The sequence below is a fragment of the Schistocerca nitens genome, chromosome 6 (genome assembly GCF_023898315.1).
Source record: "Schistocerca nitens isolate TAMUIC-IGC-003100 chromosome 6, iqSchNite1.1, whole genome shotgun sequence".
NCBI lineage: Eukaryota > Metazoa > Arthropoda > Insecta > Orthoptera > Acrididae > Schistocerca > Schistocerca nitens.
Genome location: NC_064619.1, coordinates 446,463,182 through 446,486,160, shown reverse-complemented (window position 1 = coordinate 446,486,160; position 22,979 = coordinate 446,463,182). Strand labels below are relative to the sequence as shown.

Here is a 22,979-nt window from a genome sequence, read left to right as displayed (position 1 = left end):
TTTATTATAACATTATCCAGGCATAACTGGCTTGTTATTTGCACGTAACATATTGTGTAACCCGAGGATGTTGTAACCCTGATGTCAATGTTAATAACCCCAAAGAGTAAAATTTAATTTTGAGTGTATTTTCGCAAGTGGGAGATTTTTCTATCTAGTACCTCTATACAGACATCAGTGTTGCTGTCAGAGGTACAGTACATAGGCACTACAATTAGTTTGGGACCAGGTAATAATACAGCAGCTGCCTCAAATACACTCTCAGTGCAGAAATTACTAATGTCAAGATTAGGGCATTTTGCTGAAAGAGCATTACTGAGATATATGTGTAGTTCATTCTCATTTAGCCACTGTTCACTACTACATAGAACAGAATTTTTGCTTTCTCCTAGTTGAACATTAAGATCTGATGCTGACATGCTACAGTACTTTGAAGTTCACGAGATAGAAGGAGATATGACCTGTTTGAATGCAGTTCACTTTGAACTTTGTCAACACCATCAGTCTCCACATTTAACCTAAAAAAGATTATTGGTGAGACTGTTGATCCCAACCTAACATTACTTTCTGAGTATTTAGTGTGTGAGACTTGTTTACTATTATCTAAAGCACTTGCTTGGTTACTAGATTACACCCAGTTCATTTAAATGTGAATCATGGCAAGTATGAAATCTGCTTCAAGTTAATTTACATTTGTCATGCTAACATTTTTTAAATTAATGGTATGAATATAATAGAGGGAAAAACTCCACGTGGGAAAAATATATATAAAAAACAACGATGCTGTGACTTACCAAACGAGAAAGCGCTGGTAGATAGACACAATAAAAAACACACAAACACACACACAAATTTCAAGCTTTCGCAATCCAAGGTTGCTTCATCAGGAAAGAGGGAAGGAGACGGAAAGACGAAAGGATGTGGGTTTTAAGAGAGAGGGTAAGGAGTCATTCCAATCCCGGGAGCGGAAAGACTTACCTTAGGATTCTGTATATGTGCGGATGGATGTGTGTGTGTGTGTGTGTGTGTGTGTGTGTGTGTGCGCGCGCGCGCATGCGCGCGAGAGTGTATACCTGTCCTTTTTTCCCCCAAGGTAAATCTTTCCGCTCCCTTAAAACCCACATCCTTTCGTCTTTCCCTCTCCTTCCCTCTTTCCTGATGAAGCAACCTTGGGTTGCGAAAGCTTGAAATTTGTGTGTGTGTGTTTTTTATTGTGTCTATCTACCAGCACTTTCTCGTTTGGTAAGTCACAGCATTTTTGTTTTTTATAACATTTTTTTAACGTTTACGTATATTTTCAAACTGTTGGTTAACAGAGGACTACCATGGCAGATCATAGCCATATGGAATGTTGAAAACTAGGACATTGGTGTGTGTCAGCAGACCCAAACATTGCTTCAAATCCTGAGTGGCTATGGAGATTTCATTCTTATAATCATCATGTGAGTCTCCAAAAAGTACAATGAAATCATTGGAAGACAACTTACCTGTTTCTGACAGTTCTGTAAGTTTATTAATTCCTGCAAGTGACACACCACGCTTAATAAATGCTGCTGCAGGCACAATAACATGTTGCAAGTATGCGGAAAGAATTGCTGCGATCACGGCTGTCCCCAAGGATGATTACTTAGTTCTGTAGTTTTGACTTATGGTTGGACTGAGACTGGGGAACAGAAGTAGTGTCCTGTTGTAATTACATACCTTCATTACCAAGCCATATGGGAACATTATTGAGAGTAGCGTCAATGAACATTTCAGCAAACCTTAAGGTCACCACATTTTGGTTGACCACATTCACATTTGATTTCTTATCTGTCTGTTTTTTGGAATGAGTTGAACTGGGCAACACCTACTAAGTGATTACAGTAAAAAACTATTTCCTTAACAGTATGACTAGAATGGAAAGCTATTTCTGTAAGAGTAACAAATGTTTGATATCTACCTAGTTTCACAGAGGAAAATTACATACATATTACTCCCTTTCATTTTTTGCCATTCAGCTGTCTTTATTATTTTCCCATTTAAATACTATCAATTTCAATATCACAAGCATTCATCTAAAGGCACAAGGACAAAGAAGATGGTGTATTTCAGGAACATATATTATATGATGACGAACACAAGGAAACTGCTAATTATCCATGTATCAAAAAGTACAGCAAAGAGAATGATGTAATAAAAAGTATTTATTTTACTCTAACAGATTCTTAGATATTTAGCTACAAGAATATCTAGTTAAGTATCTGAGGAAAAAAATGAAGGTGCAGATGGAAACCACAGTCTCCTGGAGACTACTCACCATCTAGAAGGTTGAGAAAATTGTTCACAAAAGCCATTACTATGAAAATGATTGCCTTTTAATGCAGATATGTTTGTCTTCAGGAGAGCATGCATAGTAGAAAACATTTAAATCACCTGGATACAGTGTACAATATTCCGAGCAAGGTTATAAAGATCAGGCAGCCCAAAGTGGCATCCCCATAGACTTAAATAGCATACTAGTCCAAAAACAGAATATCAATTGGGGGGACTTCTGCTAGGTAAGGAAAGTACTTAAATTCACATTGTGTATACTGTGCCAGGATAATATATACAAACATAAAAGAAATTGGCGTCATGTACAGTGATACAATACTTTTCTTTACATAGCTAAAATGACAGTTACTGTTTATGTTGCTATACTGACCACATTTTGTAAACAATAACAATGGAAATTAGTGACAGCAAACTTTTAAATTTTGATTGCACTGTTATCATTTTGCAGATCTAGATTAAAAGTAAGTCACTTGCAACACTCAGTTTTTTTCCCATAATTTCACTCTTATTTCTGAAATAAAAAAGTTCTTACATGTATTTACATTTTTGTACAAATGATTAACGTTTTTGGTGAATTGAGAAATTCACCAGCTAAACAGTTTATGTCAACCGAGGTGGTGCTCATCTTGTGGCACAGATGATTCAAGTTTCACAGACTGCTGACCTTGTGTCACGAACACAGATTTCACTCCAAGGTTTGAGCTAGCCTGAAATTAAACAACCAACTGTATTAGTAATAATAAGTCTGCAACAAAATAAAAATTAGAGAAAATTTGACATTTTCACATTAATTGAAAAATTCACCTCAGTTTTTTAATACATAAAAGTACTTCACAACTGTAAACAGAAAAAAGTAAAATCAATCTGACAGAATTGTTATGTCTTGGTTAAATAAATGCTACCTTGCTATAGAGTTGACATTGACAAATTAAGCTCACACATATGAGAACAAATTGAAGGAACAGCAACATCTCGAGACAAAGTTATTTCGACTCTTCAATGGAGTACAGACTGTGGTGAATATCTGTTACAGCTGAAAGAGAGTATTCCTGGCCAAGAGAAGTCTATTTAGGGGACTTTAACCTAGATCCTTGTTTTCACAGGCAGAGATAACAATTGTGCCATACATCTTGTGCATGACTAAAAGTGACAACTTGCTTTTTCCTTTTTGTTTTTTCTTCTGACTGGTTTGTTGCAGCCTGCAATAACCTCTTCAACTCATAATAGTAGCCTATGTGCACACTATGTCCAATTATTTGGTGGATGTGTTCCAATTTCTCTCTTCCCCTGCAATGTTTTCCTCTACAGCTGCATCTAGTACAATGACAGTTATTCCCTGATGTCTTAACACATATCCTCTCAAACTGCCCCTTCACCTTGTCAGTGTTTCCCATATGTTTTGTAGCACCACATCTCGAACACTTAGTTTCTCTTCACTTCTGGTTTTCCCAATGTCCATGATTCACTACCATATAATGCTATGTTCCAATCATACATTCTCAGAAACTTCTTCCTCAAATTGAGGCCCATATTTGATACAAGTAGACTTCTCTTGGCCAGGAATACTATCTTTTCCTGTGCTAGCCTGCTTTTAGTGTCACCCTTGCTGCATCTGTCATTGTTTATTTTGTTTGCAAGGTAGCCGAATTCCTTAGCTTCATCTACTCTGTGATCACCAATTCTGATGTTAAGTTTCTTGTAATTCTCATTACATTTCTTCCTTTTGTTTACTCTTAGTCCATACTCTGTACTCATTAGACTGTTCGTTCCACTCAACAAATCCTGTAACACTTCACTTTCACTGAGGATAGCAATGTGATCAGCAAATCCTACCACTGTTATCCTTTCACCACGAATTTTAGTCTCACTCTTGAATCTTTCTTTTATTTCTGTCATTGCTTCTTCAATGTACAGACTGAACAATATGTGCAAAAGATTGCATCCCTGTTTCACACCCCATTTTAATGTTAGCACTTCTTCCCTGATCTTCCAGTGTTACTTCCCTGATCTTCTGCCGTTATTGACCACCCTTGGTTCTTGTATGAGGGTTGTCTGAAAAGTAATGCCTCCACCTTCGTAACTCTTCAACAGCTGGCAGTATTGGTATGCAACAGGTACTGGCTTGTCCCGTAGCATCTTCTCTACAGCTCCAGTTGGCAGGAAGCCTTAGAATTGAACTGTTGTGATGTTACAGTGTAAAGTATGGAACCCTGCGCAGACGGTCGGTCAATGCGATTTAAGCAACATTCAGTCACTGAATTCTTGACAGCAGAAGGTGTCACCCCAAAGGAGATTCATCAGAGAATGAAAGCAGTTTATGGTGATTGTGTTGATGTGAGTACTGTGTGTCATTGGGTGAGTAAGTCTGTAGATGTTGAGGTGAGAACATCTGACCTGCATGACAAACAAAGAGTTGGACATCCTGTGACAGCAAGCACCAAGTTTCACAAGGAAAAATGTTGACAGATTGATTCAGGATGATTGTCGTATCACTCAGAGAGAAATTGCAAGCACAATCAGCATTTCACAAGAAGGTTTGGGTCACGTTATTGCTTTGTTTGGCTATTGGAAGATCTGTGCATGTTGGGTACTCCGGACGCTGACTCCTAAATGAAAGCGCACAGACTTGAAATTTGCCAGAAACTCCTCTCGAGTTATGAAAAAGGAGGTGACGCCTTTCTCCATTCAATTGTGACAGTAGACGAAACGTGGGTACACCATTACAACCTGGAGACGAAGAGTCAGTCTATGGAATATCGACACAAAGACTCGCCCCAGAAAAAGAAATTCAAGATGCAGCCCTCAGCAGGAAAAATCATAGCTACAGTGTCCTGGGACATAGATGGTGTCATCCATGTTGATTTCCTTGATCGTGGAACAACAATAAATTCAGAGTGTTACATGACAATGCTGCAAACTCTGAAATGATTGCTAACAAGGGTTCGAAAGGAAAAGGGCAATGTTTTCCTGTAGCATGACAATGCCAAACCACACACTTCACGTGCAAACCCAGCAAAACTGCAGAGACTGAATCTCACCAACGTACGGAATTCTCCATACAGTCCAGATTTAACACCATCTGGCTTCCATCTGTTCCTGATCATGAAAGACAATTTGCGGGGACATCATTATCCTTCTGGTGAAGACAGTGAGAGAACTGTGAGACTGTGGTTGCAGAAACAGTGTCGACTTCTTCCATGATGGCTTCAGAAAACTTGTTCATCGTTAGCAGAAATGTATCCAATTGGCTGCTGATTATGTGGAAAAGTGAATATTGTTAATTAAAGATCTCTTTCCAAGGATTATTTCTGCGTATGATTTATTAAAATATTTCCATCCAAACCCAATTAACAAAGGTGGAGGTATTACTTTTCATTCAACCTTCATATATGTTGTATATTACCCGTCTTTTCCTTTAGCTTACCCCTATTTTTCTCAGAATTTCAAACATCTTGCATCATTTTACATGTCAAATGCTTTTTCCAGTTCAACAAATCCTATGATTGTGTCTCAATTTTTCTTCAGTCTTGCTTCCACTACCAAGTGTGTGTGAGGACTGCCTCTCCGGTGTCCTTACCTTTCCTAGAGTGAAACTGATTGTCATCTAACAGAATCTCAATTTTCTTCCATTTTTCTGTATAGTATTGTTGTGAGAAGCTTGGATGCATGGGCTGTTAAGCTGATTGTGTATTTCTCACACTTATCTGCAATTGCTATCTTCAAAATTGTATGGATGATATTTTTCCAAAAGTTTGATGGTACGTTACCAGTCTCACAGATTCTACACAAGAAGTTGAATAGCTGTTTGTTTACCACTTCTCCTGACGATTTTAGAAATTCTAATAGAATGTTATACATCTATTCTGTCGTATATGACCTCACAGAGTCCTTTTAAATTCTGACTCTAATACTGGATCCCCTACGTCTTCCATATCAACTCCAATTTCTTCTTCTATCATGCCACCATAAAAGACCTCCCACTCACAGAGACCTTCAATGTACTCTCATTCCACCTATCCTCTCTTCAGCATTTAACAGTGGAATTCCAATTGCACTCTTAATGTTATTACCCTACCTGTTAATTTCATCGAAAGTTGTTTTGGCCTTTCTATATGATGAGTCAGTCCTCCTGACCATCATTTCTTTTCCGATTTCTCCACATCTGCCCTGCACTTCCCATTTATTTCATTTCTAAGGTGATCTATGAGGGTAATCCCACAAGTAAGGTCTCCTATTTTTTTTAAGTACATAGACCTGTTCATTTCTACAATGGTTTACATCAGTTTACAGCTTCAACATTTAGCTATTTTCCGACATAATCACCATTTCTGTCGATGCATTTTTGTAGATGCTGTGGCAGTTTTTGTATGCCCATGTCATACCAGCTCGCCGCTATGCTGTTCACAAAGTTATGAACCTCTTCTTTCACCTCGTCATTAGAGCTGAATCACTTTCCGGCCAAATGTTCTTTTAACCTAGGGAACAGGTGACAGTCCCTGGGCGCCAAGTCAGGACTATAGGGTAGGTGAGTGATTATGTTCCACTGAAACTGTTGCAGGAGAGCAACGGTTTACCAAGCGAAGTGTGGGCGAGTGTTGTCATGGAGAATGTGTACACCCTTGCTCAACATTCCTCTTCTCGGGTTCTGAATTGCCCATTTGAGTTTTTTCAGAGTCTCTCAGTACCTGTCACCGTTAATTGTGGTCCCAGCGAATCAGCTCCATTGATGAGGTGAAAGGAGAGGTTCATAACTTTCTGAACAGCATGGCGGCGAGCTGGTATGACATGGGCATATAGAACTGCCACAGCGTCTACAAAAATTCATCGACAGAAATTGTGATTATGTCGAAAAATAGCTAAATGTTCAAGCTGTAAACCATTGTAGAAATGAACAGGTATATGTACTTATATGACAGTTCATCCCTATGAAATCCCCAAACCACCTTCCCTACCCTCTGGCTCCTACCCTTGTAATCGTGCCCGGTGTAAAACCTGTCCCATGCACCCTCCCACCACCACCTACTCCAGTCCTGTAACCCGGAAGGTGTACACGATCAAAGGCAGAGCCACGTGTGAAAGCACCCACGTGATCTACCAACTGACCTGCCTACACTGTGACACATTCTATGTGGGAATGACCAGCAACAAACTGTCCATTTGCATGAATGGATGAATGGACACAGGCAGACCGTGTTTGTTGGTAATGAGGATCACCCTGTGGCTAAGCATGCCTTGGTGCATGGCCAGCACATCTTGGCACAGTGTTACACCGTCCGGGTTATCTGGATACTTCCCACTAACACCAACCTATCCGAACTCTGGAGATGGGAACTTGCTCTTCAATATATCCTCTCTTCCCGTTATCCACCAGGCCTCAATATCCGCTAATTTAAAGTTGCCGCCACTCATACCTCACCTGTCATTCAACAACATCATTGCCTCTGCACTTCCGTCTAGACTGACATCTCTGCCCAACCTCTTTGCCTCTGTATATGTCTGCTTGTGTCTGTATATGTGTGGATGGATATGTGTGTGTGTGTGTGTGTGCGCGAGTGTATACCCGTCCTTTTTGCCCCCTAAGGTAAGTCTTTCCGCTCCCGGGATTGGAATGACTCCTTACCCTCCCCCTTAAAACACAAATCCTTTCGTCTTTCCCTCTCCTTCCCTCTTTCCTGATGAGGCAACCGTTGTTCCACGTAGGAAAAATGTATCTAAAAACAAAGATGATGTGACTTACCAAATGAAAGTGCTGGCAGGTCGACAGACACACAAACAAACACAAACATACACACAAAATTCAAGCTTTCGCAACAAACTGTTGCCTCATCAGGAAAGAGGGAAGGAGAGGGAAAGACGAAAGGATGTGGGTTTTGAGGGAGAGGGTAAGGAGTCATTCCAATCCCGGGAGTGGAAAGACTTACCTTAGGGGGAAAAAAGGACGGGTATACACTCGCGCGCACACACACACACACACACACACATATCCATCCACACATATACAGACACAAGCAGACATATTTAGACAAAGAGTTTGGGCAGAGATGTCAGTCGAGGCAGAAGTGCAGAGGCAAAGATGTTGTTGAATGACACGTGAAGTGTGAGTGGCGGCAACTTGAAATTAGCAGAGATTGAGGCCTGGTGGATAACGGGAAGAGAGGATATACTGAAGAGCAAGTTCCCATCTTCGTAGCTCGGACAGGTTGGTGTTGGTGGGAAGTATCCAGATAACCCGGACGGTGTAACACTGTGCCAAGATGTGCTGGCCGTGCACCAAGGCATGTTTAGCCACAGGGTGATCCTCATTACCAACAAACACTGTCTGCCTGTGTCCATTCATGCAAATGGACAGTTTGTTGCTGGTCATTCCCACATAGAATGCGTCACAGTGTAGGCAGGTCAGTTGGTAAATCACGTGGGTGCTTTCACAAGTGGCTCTGCCTTTGATCGTGTACACCTTCCGGGTTACAGGACTGGAGTAGGTGGTGGTGGAAGGGTGCATGGGACAGGTTTTACACTGGGGGCAGTTACAAAGGTAGGAGCCAGAGGGTAGGGAAGGTGGTTTGGGGATTTCATAGGGATGAACTAAGAGGTTGCGAAGGTTAGGTGGACGGCGGAAAGACACTCTTGGTGGAGTGGGGAAGATTTCATGAAGGATGGATCTCATTTCAGGGCAGGATTTGAGGAAGTCGTATCCCTGCTGGAGAGCCACATTCAGAATCTGATCCAGTCCCGGAAAGTATCCTGTCACATGTGGGGCACTTTTGTGGTTCTTCTGTGGGAGGTTCTGGGTTTGAGAGGATGAGGAAGTGGCTCTGGTTATTTGCTTCTGTACCAGGTCGGGAGGGTAGTTGCGGGATGCGAAAGCTGTTGTCAGGTTGTTGGTGTAATGCTTCAGGGATTCCGGACTGGAGCAGATTCGTTTGCCATGAAGACCTAGGCTGTAGGGAAGGGACCGTTTGATGTGGAATGGGTGGCAGCTGTCGTAATGGAGGTACTGTTGCTTGTTGGTGGGTTTGATGTGGACGGACGTGTGAAGCTGGCCACACACACACACACACACACACACACACACACACACACACACACACACATATATATATGTGTGTAAAAACAAAGATGATGTGACTTACCGAACGAAAGCGCTGGCGGGTCGATAGACACACAAACAAACACAAACACACACAGACACAATTCAAGCTTTCGCAACAAACTGTTGCCTCATCAGGAAAGAGGGGAAGGAGAGGGAAAGACGAAAGGATGTGGGTTTTAAGGGAGAGGGTAAGGAGTCATTCCAATCCCGGGAGCGGAAAGACTTACCTTAGGGGGAAAAAAGGACGGGTATACACTCGCACACACACACATATCCATCCACACATATACAGACACAAGCAGACATCTCACAAGCAGACATATTTAAATATGTCTGCTTGTGTCTGTATATGTGTGGATGGATATGTGTGTGTGTGCGAGTGTATACCTGTCCGTCTTTCCCCCTAAGGTAAGTCTTTCCGCTCCCGGGATTGGAATGACTCCTTACCCTCTCCCTTAAAACCCACATCCTTTCGTCTTTCCCTCTCCTTCCCTCTTTCCTGATGAGGCAACAGTTTGTTGCGAAAGCTTGAATTTTGTGTGTATATTTGTGTTTGTTTGTGTGTCTATCGACCTGCCAGCGCTTTTGTTTGGTAAGTCTCATCATCTTTCTTTTTATATATATATATATATATATATATATATATATATATATATATATATAGAGGGAAACATATATATATAAAAGAGACCTTACTATTGGGATTACCCTCGTATATTGCTGTAATCCTGTTGTTCCATGAACATTTTTCTACTTCCTTCTTTCATTGATCAGTTAAAGAATATACAAAGATATTAATGATTAGTTTGTAGTTCTGATTCAGTTCATGGTGTGCCTACAAACCAGTGGCCGAACACCACAATGGCAATGTATATTTCATTTGCCAAAAGGCTAGTGCCTTCTGGGGAGCAAAAGAGGTTCTTCTAACCAGCTATTAATGCAAAGGTAAAACAATAGCTGGTAACTAGGTGGTACTTTGAGAGTGCATTCAGTCATTACTTACTTTCACGAGCGATATTTCATCTAAACATCTGCCTGACACTTTCAGGTGTGCTGTCAGTCTGACAGGAGCTACTCATATTGCAAAATTTATTAATGCCTTGTATGTAATTCATGCGAGGTCATGTTTGTAACTGAACATATTGATGGGATCACCATGGAAAGCCCAGTCGCTTCAACTTTTTGTGGTGGATTTTGAGGAATGGGGATGGGACAGTCTTAAAACAACTTTTCTATGTATGTTGATAAAACTTAGAGTGTGTAACCCCATGGAAAGGAAAGGACAAATTAATGGTGTTTTTGCACCATTTCAAATCCATTCATAAGAACATCAAAGTTATCACAGAAACAGGAAAGTTGTTTCTATCACTCTTGGGTGTTCTAGGTCATTAAGTTCATTGTAAGCCCACTCACTAGGATTTATATTTAGCGTCTTCAAGTTTTCATCACCTCTCACAAACCATGAGTATGCCTAAGACACTTGAACTCAGAGCTTGACATTCTGAGAGTAGGGTATTATCATCTAACACAAGAAGCTAGCCATTGGACACACAGAATTGTATACCTCTTTCAAGATAGGCAAGATCCTCAAGAAATTTTAAATTAAAGTGCTTTCCTGTCTGCCACCTAAAACTGTAGACTTCAATTGCTGAAGGATGATTTATTATACCAGAAGGCCGGAGTATATAAATGTCCTTGCCACTGTGGCATGCCTTATATAGGTCAAACTGCACACACACTGTGGGATGACTTTCCACATAAAATCAACACTGTATTCTCCTATTATAACTCATGAAGCCCACCATTTCTGAATATTTTGCATCCACCGGGCATTATTGAATACAACAACACAACAATTTTACTTACTTTTAATTCATTTTGGGATTCCATTATTAAAGAGTGCATGGAGATTTGCATGACAGAAAATCTTATTGACCAGGACAATACCTATAAAATGGATATTGCGTGGAATCCTATTATTTCCACAGTCTTTTCAGCAAAGACAACAGAGTATGCCAAAGACCACAGAAACTGACAACCCACCAGACAGCTAAGATAAGCAGTCTGCCATTGAGGTCTTGCACTTACATTAAGAGCACAAGCACAAAACCCATACTGCTCACTTACATATTGTGCGATGTTGGTAAAGAATGTCAGTCATTGACAGCTCAACTGGAACTGTCTCACAGGTGCCCAGAGCAAATATTGAGCACAGTAGAACAGTAAATGATGATCAGTTGCACTCCCATAAAATCAAGTATTCAGCACACTGGGAAAATTTCTAGAGTCACAATAACTGGTAAATAATACTCTCCTAGTCTTCTCTTAAATACATTTCTCATGTGTCAGTCAAGAAAATGATTGCATTACATTCCGTTAAGGGAATCACACATTAGAAAATCATATGTCTGTATCTATGAGAAGAATGTGTGAAAATTTCTTGACCCAACAGTGAAAAGATTTGTTTTGTCATACAAAAATGCACTTACTCAAATAGTATCTGAGAAGAGCCCTGAATTATGTACAAAGTGAAAAATTATATCTTTCTTCAGATCACTGCACCTAACCACAAATTGTTGAAATGTCTATACTCTTCACTAGATTTGGCACAACACATATTCCTACATCTGAAGAAATTGTCACTGGAAAACATTTGCCATGCAATGAAGAACATTTACCATACAATGAAGATGTGGCAGCTACAAATACGTATTTTTCAGACATGCAAGAATTTAATGTCAGTGGTGTAATCAAGTATCTGAAAAATTGTTGGACAAAGTTCAACACAAAAACCACAACTGCACTAAAAATTAAGTGCAGTTTTGTATGACAAAACAAATCTTTTCACTGTTGGGTCGAGAAATTTTCACACATTCTTCTCACAGATACACACATGATTTTCTAATGTGAGATTCCCTTAAGGGAATGTAATGCAATCATTTTCTTGACTGACACATGAGAAATGTATTTAATTGTAAAACTTCACATCTCTGTGCTTCAAGAATGTGGTAGTACCCCATAGTCAATTATTAGAGAACTGTTGTCAGTGCAAAGTGGAAGATATGCTAAAGAAGTGCACCAGATTAGAAGTGTGCACAGTAGCTGAATGATTTTGGTGGGACAAAGGACTATCCACAGAGGATATCCATTTTGAAATGCATACTGTATATGGTAAAAACTGGATTTTACAGAAAGATATAGTATGGGGAAGGGGCAATAAAAAGAGACTCAGTAGTAGTTCATGCAGCTTCCATCAACAGATAAAGTTATGGTTACTCTGTTTTGGGACATGCAGGGAGTCATATTGCTCAAATTCTGTCAGTATTCATCTTACTGTAACACTTTGTGGGAACTACAACCGGGCATACACTGCAATAAACCTGGTTCTACTAACAGCACGCCCTCACATAACAAGACAAAATCACGCTACTGCAAACATTCAATAGAGAACATTGGGAATGTCCACACCATACAGCCACAGTTTGGCTACCAGTGCTTTTCAGGTGTCTGGGGCCCCGAACAACCATCTAATAGAGTAACACTTTGAAGACAATGAGGTTATAGCCCAAGCGGTCACTGTTATGCAACAGGTGGTACAGCATAGGATTTCAAGGTTTTGTCAGATGATGGGATAACTGTTTACATGTGCAGGGGAGTGTGTTGAAAGAAAATATATTTCAGGCTGGTATCCTTAGTGCTGATGTCACTATCCCTGTAATCCAACTTATTTATTGAGTCACCTTTATACAAATAAGTTAATTACAATGAAGGCTTCCAACTTCTCAGTACTCTGACAGCTAAGGAAATGTGTTCAGATTTTAAGAGTTTAGATAATGTAACAAGGATTACCTGTGTCACAAGAGTTGAGCTGTTACTTGAAGTTTGTCCAGAATTTGTCATTGAAACTACAACCAACTTTGTCATCTGAGAACTTCCTGCTGATGCAGTAACCACCTTCTGTGTAGTTACTGCTTGTGCTGATGTCACAAACTTAACTACTGTGGCTCCAGGATTGGAAGGTGCTCCGCAGGTCTGTAAAGTCTATTGTGAAAAGAATAAAATCATTAAGCGAATCAGAGAGTGTGATTCCAAATGACAATATACTTGGTAACTGTGATGTCTGAAAAGTCAGTTATACAGTTTACCCATTTTTTAAAATATTGTACCAATACAGAACAATGAGAAACTTCAGTGAAAATCATTCACACAAGCACAGTTTACTGTTTGATGAAATAAAAAATAATTATTACAAGTGACGAGACAAGATGTAAGTTAAAGTAAAATCTAGAGAAAATGGAGTCTAAACTGTCAATAAAATGATTGTGTTCCATACGCTTGAAGGCCTCGGCTATAAACAAAGATAAGAGGCAAGTTGATTGTTTTGAGAAATTGTACAGTAAAGTTTCAATAAATTCTGATAAATGAGACATTTTAAGTGCATACTTTGTGATATTTTATTCGTATAAGTCATTGTTTTCAAATATTTATAGGGTAAAGATACATTTTTAAAATCATCAATCGATTAATATCTTCTTCAACATTCTTTATTTCTTCCTAAAATTTGGGATTGACATTCAGGGCTGATCTCTTGTGTACTCAGTCCAACATTTCTGGCTGCCATAAACTGCTGCATCTCTTCTCTTACCAACTTGTTTTCGAAGAGAGGCAAGGTCACGGTGATCTCCCACAACTGCATAGGGACCATACTCAGGAGTTGGTCATACCTCTTTTGACTATCTCTCCTTTTCTATTGTTGGATTTCCTCCATAAGCTGACAGCATTTGATGAATTCCTTTGTTGTAAGGAAGGAAGGTCAGGATTTAATGTCCTGTCAACAATGATGTCATTACAGATGGTCTGTAGTGTCATCATTTACCAGAAGAGCTTGCTACATGTTTTTTGTGACTCCTGTTATTAACCATGAGATCCTCTCAGCTTCTGTCATATTCAGATGCACAATGTGGCTTAGGGCCAAAACATGCTGCATGTACACCTGAATCCACAACTGAGGTCCCTAGAGTACTCCTGTGTGGTGGTACTCAACTCAGTGGCATGAAGTTCCTGATCACTAGTCTTTGTACTGAAACCATGGATTATATCCCAAACCGGTTCTCAGTCTTTCATAAAGTGAGGGCATGTGACACTGTTTATGTTGATCCATCCATCAGATGGGGACGTTAAGCTCAGCAGCTCAATTTATGTTCTTCAACAGCAGTAAGGTATGTGCCGGCACTGTATTTTACTCTCTCACTTCTCTCATTATCGTGTCGTCATCTGCATACCCATAAGGGAAAGGGACCAATGGGTGTCTCCCAAGGTGATGGGCCCTGCCAGTTCTTCTATTGTTATTCTTGTTGCTGCTGATTGTTACCAAATGTTTCCTTCAATTTAGCCTGGAATTTGTCCCAGATATCAAACTTCCCTTTGCTGTTCTTGAACCATTGCCAGCCTGTGCCATCCAAGAAAAAGTACAATTTGAAAAACACATCACGTCATCCCATATGCTATATTTGACGACTCAGTTGAATCCTTTCAGCCATTTCATCAGGTCCTGACTAGTGCCTCCAGAAAACCCTGATGGGTGCCTGACGTGCAGCCAACTTGCTGCTGTCTTAGAATCAACTGGTCTCCGACCTCCCACAATCAAGTCTAAATCCTAAAGCAGAGTCATCAATGAAGTTCACCATTTATGACTGAAAGCATGTTTATTGTGGGCACCACTGTAAAACATAACAGACCCGCCTCCTGGGGGAGAAGACTGCTATTTATACAAATGTCAAATATGCTACAGTACACAAACTTACGAAATACTGAGAACCTTCCAGAAATGATAAATATGAGATAAAAAATATTTCTTGGTGATTGTATTGGAGCTGGCAACATGCAGCCATCCAGCCAGTGATGCTAACTGCTATGTCATACTGCACGCAGCACAGCTCACAGTAATATTATCTGTGGATTAATGATGGTGCTCACAGGTGACAAGGAATTAGGTAGCTGCATTTCACTAAAAAAGTCAGGACACTGGGTGGTTGCTTGCTCTGTTACATATAAACAATACATTGTGGTCTGTGGTGCAACAGATGGCAGAGTGCAATGGTAGGGAGATACAAATGTGTTTAACTACAATGCTCATAATACACAGATATAATTACAAATGTTTCCTGGCAGATGACCCATGCATTTTGAACATTTAACTGCCAGTTTACGTGAAATTTAATATGTGTAATTTCTCTTTAGCCAATTATGACCAAATAAAAGTAATTCATTGACTGATTTCTACAATGAAGTTGTGCTGCAAAATGTCTACTTACGACTTCTGCTGAATAAGTGTATGACAGACGCGTATGGAGTATTATTTTTGAAGGCTTAGTAGTGTATCATATTTTTTTATAGCCACTTATATTTGGTTAGTAGTTATCTACCATCAAATACTTTAAGAGTTTAATTATGTCAATGATAACCCTCTTCATATTCCTCTTTTTAGATTGGTTTTAATGTTGATTACAATGTTACAAAATGTTACACTGTGTCGTATGAATCAGTCAACCAGAAATTAAATCATAGTGGCAGGTGACATGCTCTCCCCGTCTACAAAGATGTCATTCTGGTACATTTAGAATTAGTAAGAAACAAGTGGTGAGTCTCAAAGTACTCAACTGGAAGTGCTTCAAATGCCATCAATACCACTGGGCCATCACACGTACCAAACACATTGCCAGAAAGCATTGCCATTGGAAAAACTCTGATAAAGTATTAGAAGTGATGCTGGATATAAATGCCTCTTATCACAGAAATACCAGTCAGTTCAACCACGTCAATATTTTTCGTAGTCACAGGCATTGGGACCCTAGTCATGTTTACTTAAAGGCTATGCTGGACCAATTTTGGGAAGCTACTGGTTGAATGTCAATAGATGCATTTTCTAAATTTTCATACGTGATGCAGATGTCGTCTATAATGTCTCTGAAAACAATCCAAGCTTTGTCTAGAATATTCTTGATCAAAGGGTTGCTGAAATCATTAGTTACGGACAATGGCACTCAATTTTTGTGACAAGCGTTCCAACTTTTCTGTGCACAAAATGGGATATCACATTTCAAATTGCACCATTGCACCTTTGTCACATGACAAAGATAACACATCAGTACAATAGAGATAATGCGTTCTTAATTTTTCTTTCACAGTACAGCGGCACTCTGCATGATACAAAACCACCAGCCAAAAAATAGCAAGAAAGACTGTAATGTACATTACTGTAAATGTACTTCTGCATCCACAGACCAAACATACACAACATGCAAGAACGAAGTTTTGCAACCGTCAAGCTCTCATTACCATACTGTAAAGGTATCATGGGTTCCAGTCAAAGTGATACAACACTTAGAAACAAAGTACAGTCTCCAAATTAATAATAATGTCATAATGTGACACAGAAACCAAATGAAGCCACACTGTGCCCATGCATATATAGATGGAACTCCTGGGTTTCTTTCTTTTATAGGCTCATACGACTAAGATCTGCCAACGGTCTTGAGGACGTATAGTTGCAGCCAGCAGTTGCTCTTGATTTTGCGACATGCAGTGGGAGGGGGGGGGGGGGGGCAGCTGCAGCAAATAAATGATGTCACAGTGGAGATCCACTTCGCACCTCACCCTACAGACACAGACATGGGTGTCGATGTGGCAAATTAGTTTGACCAACTGCCCCATCACCCAAGTTTTGGGTATGGTTTTTCTTAGGCAAATGTCAGAGGGAGTAACATGAGTGCACCTACCGTAACTCACACTTTGACAACCACTGGGAAGCATGAAGCTAATGAAAAATGCCCAGGGTAGGGTTGGTGTGTCCTCCAGAAGGTATGAAATAGCTATATATGTGGACATACATCCTCAAATACAGATATGAGAAGATTCATGGCTCCACTCAGTCAATATACAACAGTACCACCAGTACCTCAAGACGGCATCAGAACCACATCTACAGAAGGGTCAAACTAGACATCCTACATGTGACAGTAGTTATCGATCACTGGAGTCACGGCTCGACCACGGTTGAAGACAGATCAATGCAAGTGAACAATGATTTCTTGCCAAACACTGTCTTCATACTACAGTTACAGTTTAAATTTTCTATTAATTATTGCTAATCTGTGTAGCCATCTTTTTGCCATAGATGTTGCCTAACCCTCTTTAGCCCTGTGCCGAGCAAGCCAACTCATAACTGCTGCTTTCAATGGTATATGAGTGTCTTCTAGCAGCATTTATGTTGACACAAAGTGTATTTGATGAATACAACAAATACCTTTTATTTATAATAAATAATTTTCTGCTACTGCAATGCACTCTTGGTAAGCAATCTCTAGATATCTAAAGCAGAACTTTGGCTCTCATCTTTCTCCGCTTGTCTAGTGGTTTATTGCCTTTTAAAAATTGAAAGTTATTTTAGAAGTTTCCATTCTTTTCTGGGACAATACTTGTAAGAAGATGTAAAGAAAAATTCCAAGCATAAACACTAGATAAAAAAATTGTGCGCAGAAATATGTTGCTATTTGACAAACTCATTTTCAAAGCAATAATATTGATTTGCAGTTGTCTTGGTAATGAAAGCAGTTTACAAAATTGACACAATATGATGAGAATACAAATAATGTTCTTTTCCAAGATGATGTATTAACATTCAGTTTGGATCACAAAAAAATTGCAGCACTGGCAAATGAAGGTGGAAAGCCACAGTGAAATAACTAAAAACAAAACTACGTGAACACAGATGCATACCAACAGGATAACCTACTACAGGTACATATTTTGTTTATAGTCTTTAAGGTATTTGCATCTTTTTAATGTCTTCAATTACCTGACTTGGTGTTGGTGGACGGGATGTCACAATGACATATTTTGAACCAGTGTTAGGAGTTACAACAGGTCTGTTTGCAGACGCTCCACCCACCACAAATGTTCTACCTTGCTGTGTGTTTCCTGAAACATTAAATGTAGTTATTGAATTAACAAATCACACACACAATATTGTGATAAGGTTAGATTGTTACACACAACATAGTGGAAATCTTGAGTTGCAGACAGGCACAACAAAAAGGCTGCTAAACATGCGACCTTTCAGCCAAAAGGCCTTTTTCTAAAGCACACACACACACACACACACACACACACACACACACACACACACAAAAGCACAACTCTCACACTTACACTACTGGTCATTAAAATTGCTACAACAAGAAGAAATGCGATGATAAACAGGTATTCATTGGACAAATATATTATACTAGAACTGACATGTGATTACATTTTCACGCAATTTGGGTGCAGAGATCCTGAGAAATCAGTACCCAGAACAACCACCTCTGGCCATAATAACGGCCTTGATACGCCTGGGCATTGAGTCAAACAGAGCTTGGACGGTGTGTACAGGTACAGCTGTCCATGCAGCTTCAACATGATACCACAGTTCATCAAGAGTAGTGACTGGCGTATTGTGATGAGCCAGTTGCTCGGCCACCATTGACCAGATGTTTTCAATTGGTGAGAGATCTGGAGAATGTGCTCTCTGAGCACTATGGGACTTAACATCTATGGTCATCAGTCGGAGAATGTGCTGGCCAGGGCAGCAGTCGAACATTTTCTGTATCCAGAAAGGCCCGTACAGGACCTGCAACATGCGGTTGTGCATTATCCTGCTGAAATGTAGGGTTTCGCACGGATCGAATGGAGGGTAGAGCCCCGGGTCGTAATACATCTGAAATGTAACATCCACTGTTCAAAGTGCCGTCAATGCGAACAAGAGGTGACCGAGATGTGTAACCAATGGCACCCCATACTATCATGCTGGGTGATGCGCCAGTATGGTGTTTTGCCATTCGTGCACCCAGGTTCATCGTTGAGTACACCATCGCAAGCGTTCCTGTCTGTGATGCACCGTCAAGGGTAACCACAGCCATGGTCTCCGATCAGATAGTCCGTGCTGCTGCAAACGTTGTCGAACTGTTCGTGCAGATGCTTGTTGTCTTGCAAACATCCCCATCTGTTGACTCAGGGATCGAGACGTGGCTGCACGATCCGTTACAGCCATGCGGATAAGATGCCTGTCATCTCGACTGCTAGTGATACGAGGCCGTTGGGATCCAGCACGGCGTTCCGTATTACCCTCCTGAACCCACCGATTCCATATTCTGCTAACAGTCATTGGATCTCGACCAACGTGAGCAGCAATGTCGCGATACGATAAACCGCAATCGCAATAGGCTACAATCCGACCTTTATCAAAGTCGGAAACATGATGGTACGCATTTCTCCTCCTTACACGAGGCATCACAACGTTTTGCCAGGCAACACCGGTCAACTGCTGTTTGTGTATGAGAAATCGGTTGGAAACTTTCCTCGTGTCAGCACATTGTAGGTGTCGTCACCAACACCAACCTTGTGTGAATGCTCTGAAAAGCTAATCATTTGCATATCACAACATCTTCTTCCTGTCGGTTAAATTTCGCATCTGTAGCACGTCATCTTCGTGTTGTAGCAATTTTAATGGCCAGTAGTGTATGACCATTGTCTCTGTTCACTGAGGCCAGAATGTGAGCAAACCAGAGTGCAAGCAACTGCGCATGATGGGAGAAGCAATCTGGGTGGGGGATAAGAAAGAGGCTGTGGGAGAGGAGAAAGAGGAATACCATGGTAGGTGTATGGGACAGTTAAGAGCTGTTGTGCTGTTTATAGGAGGAACATGCTGGGGACAGGGTAGTGCAGCAAGGTGCAGTCGGGATGTTAGACAGAGGGGGCATATGCACCTGACTGATTTGGGCAGAAAGCACATCCATAATGGTAACAAATTGTTGCTGCACTTAAATGTGATTGGCTGTAGCACAGAGTCTGTCCACTGATCACTAATGGACCTAAAGTAATGTATAATGTGTAATCTGTTATCACAAACTGTCTAGCTACATGATTTGCTCCCCCACCCCCATCCCCCCACTAAAAAAAAAAAATTATATATATATATATATATATAACAGAGGGAAACATTCCACGTGGAAAAATATATCTAAAAAGAAAGATGATGAGACTTACCAAACAAAAGCGCTGGCAGGTCGATAGACACACAAACAAACACAAATATACACACAAAATTCAAGCTTTCGCAACAAACTGTTGCCTCATCAGGAAAGAGGGGAAGGAGAGGGAAAGACGAAAGGATGTGGGTTTTAAGGGAGGGGGTAAGGAGTCATTCCAATCCCGGGAGCGGAAAGACTTACCTTAGGGGGAAAAAAGGACAGGTATACACTCGCACACACACACATATCCATCCACAAGTCTTTCCGCTCCCGGGATTGGAATGACTCCTTACCCCCTCCCTTAAAACCCACATCCTTTCGTCTTTCCCTCTCCTTCCCCTCTTTCCTGATGAGGCAACAGTTTGTTGCGAAAGCTTGAATTTTGTGTGTATATTTGTGTTTGTTTGTGTGTCTATCGACCTGCCAGCGCTTTTGTTTGGTAAGTCTCATCATCTTTCTTTTTAGATATATATATATATATATATATATATATATATATATATATATATATATATATATATATATATATATATATATATATATATATATATATATAAAAACAAAGATGATGTGACTTACCGAACGAGAGAGCTGGCAGGTCGATAGACACACAAACAAACACAAACTCACACACAAAATTCAAGCTTTCGCAACAAACTGTTGCCTCATCAGGAAAGAGGGAAGGAGAGGGAAAGACGAAAGGATGTGGGTTTTAAGGGAGAGGGTAAGGAGTCATTCCAATCTCAGGAGTGGAAAGACTTACCTTAGTGGGGAAAAAGGATGGGTATACACTCGCACGCACACACACACATATACAGACACAAGCAGACATATTTAAAGACATAGAGTTTGGGCAGAGATGTCAGTCGAGGCGGAAGTGAAGAGGCAAAGATGATGTTGAATGACAGGTGAGGTATGAGTGGCGGAAACTTGAAATTAGCGGAGATTGAGGCCTGGTGGGTAACGGGAAGAGAGGATATATTGAAGAGCAAGTTCCCATCTCCAGAGTTCGGATAGGTTGGTGTTGGTGGGAAGTATCCAGATAAGCCGGCCGGTGTAACACTGTGCCAAGGTGTGCTGGCCGTGCACAAAGGCATGTTTAGCCACAGGGTGATCCTCATTACCAACAAACACTGTCTGCCTGTGTCCATTCATGCGAATGGACAGTTTGTTGCTGGTCATTCCCACATAGAATGCATCACAGTGTAGGCAGGTCAGTTGGTAAATCACGTGGGTGCTTTCACATGTGACTCTGCCTTTGATCGTGTACACCTTCCGGGTTACAGGACTGGAGTAGGTGGTGGTGGGAGGGTGCATGGGACAGGTTTTACACCGGGGGCGGTTACAAGGATAGGAGCCAGATGGTAGGGAAGGGTGGTTTGGGGATTTCATAGGGATGAATTAACAGGTTACGAAGGTTAGGTGGACGGCGGAAAGACACTCTTGGTGGAGTGGGGAGGATTTCATGAACGATGGATCTCATTTCAGGGCAGGATTTGAGGAAGTCGTATCCCTGCTGGAGAGCCACATTCAGAGTCTGGTCCAGTCCCGAAAAGTATCCTGTCACATGTGGGGCACTTTTGTGGTTCTTCTGTGGGAGGTTCTGGGTTTGAGAGGATGAGGAAGTGGCTCTGGTTATTTGCTTCTGTACCAGGTCGGGAGGGTAGTTGCGGGATGCGAAAGCTGTTGTCAGGTTGTTGGTGTAATGGTTCAGGGATTCTGGACTGGAGCAGATTCGTTTGCCACGAAGACCTAGGCTGTAGGGAAGGGACCGTTTGATGTGGAATGGGTGGCAGCTGTCATAATGGAGGTACTGTTGCTTGTTGGTGGGTTTGATGTGGACGGACGTGTGAAGCTGGCCATTGGACAGGTGGAGGTCAACGTCAAGGAAAGTGGCATGGGATTTGGAGTAGGACCAGGTGAAACTGATGGAACCAAAGGAGTTGAGGTTGGAGAGGAAATTCTGAAGTTCTTCTTCACTGTGAGTCCAGATCATGAAGATGTCATCAATAAATCTGTACCAAACTTTGGGTTGGCAGGCCTGGTTAACCAAGAAGGCTACCTCTAAGCGACCCATGAATAGGTTGGCGTACGAGGGGGCCATCCTGGCACCCATGGCTGTTCCCTTTAATTGTTGGTATGTCTGGCCTTCAAAAGTGAAGAAGTTGTGGGTCAGGATGAAGCTGGCTAAGGTGATGAGGAAAGAGGTTTTAGGTAGGGTGGCAGGTGATCGGCATGAAAGGAAGTGCTCCATCGCAGCGAGGCCCTGGGCTTGCGGAATATTTGTGTATAAGGAAGTGGCATCAATGGTTACAAGGATGGTTTCCGGGGGTAACAGATTGGGTAAGGATTCCAGGCGTTCGAGAAAGTGGTTGGTGTCTTTGATGAAGGATGGGAGACTGCATGTAATGGGTTGAAGGTGTTGATCTACGTAGGCAGAGATCCGTTCTGTGGGGGCTTGGTAACCAGCTACAATGGGGCAGCCGGGATGATTGGGTTTGTGG

General features: G+C 41.1%; 1 protein-coding gene across 1 annotated transcript in view; it reads right to left on the bottom strand.

Annotated features, from left to right (window-relative positions):
• Window positions 1–2,166: 2,166 nt before the first annotated feature.
• Window positions 2,167–22,979, bottom strand: part of LOC126263741 (transcription initiation factor TFIID subunit 6) — a 140,557-nt gene continuing 119,744 nt past the window's right edge. Inside the window, exons 10-12 of the mRNA XM_049960924.1 lie at window positions 18,264–18,385; window positions 13,256–13,447; window positions 2,167–3,023 (exon numbers count right to left, since the gene is read on the bottom strand). Of these exons, the coding sequence (XP_049816881.1) occupies window positions 2,922–3,023; window positions 13,256–13,447; window positions 18,264–18,385 (416 nt within the window). The 3' untranslated portion in view covers window positions 2,167–2,921. The remainder of the gene's footprint in view (window positions 3,024–13,255; window positions 13,448–18,263; window positions 18,386–22,979) is intronic.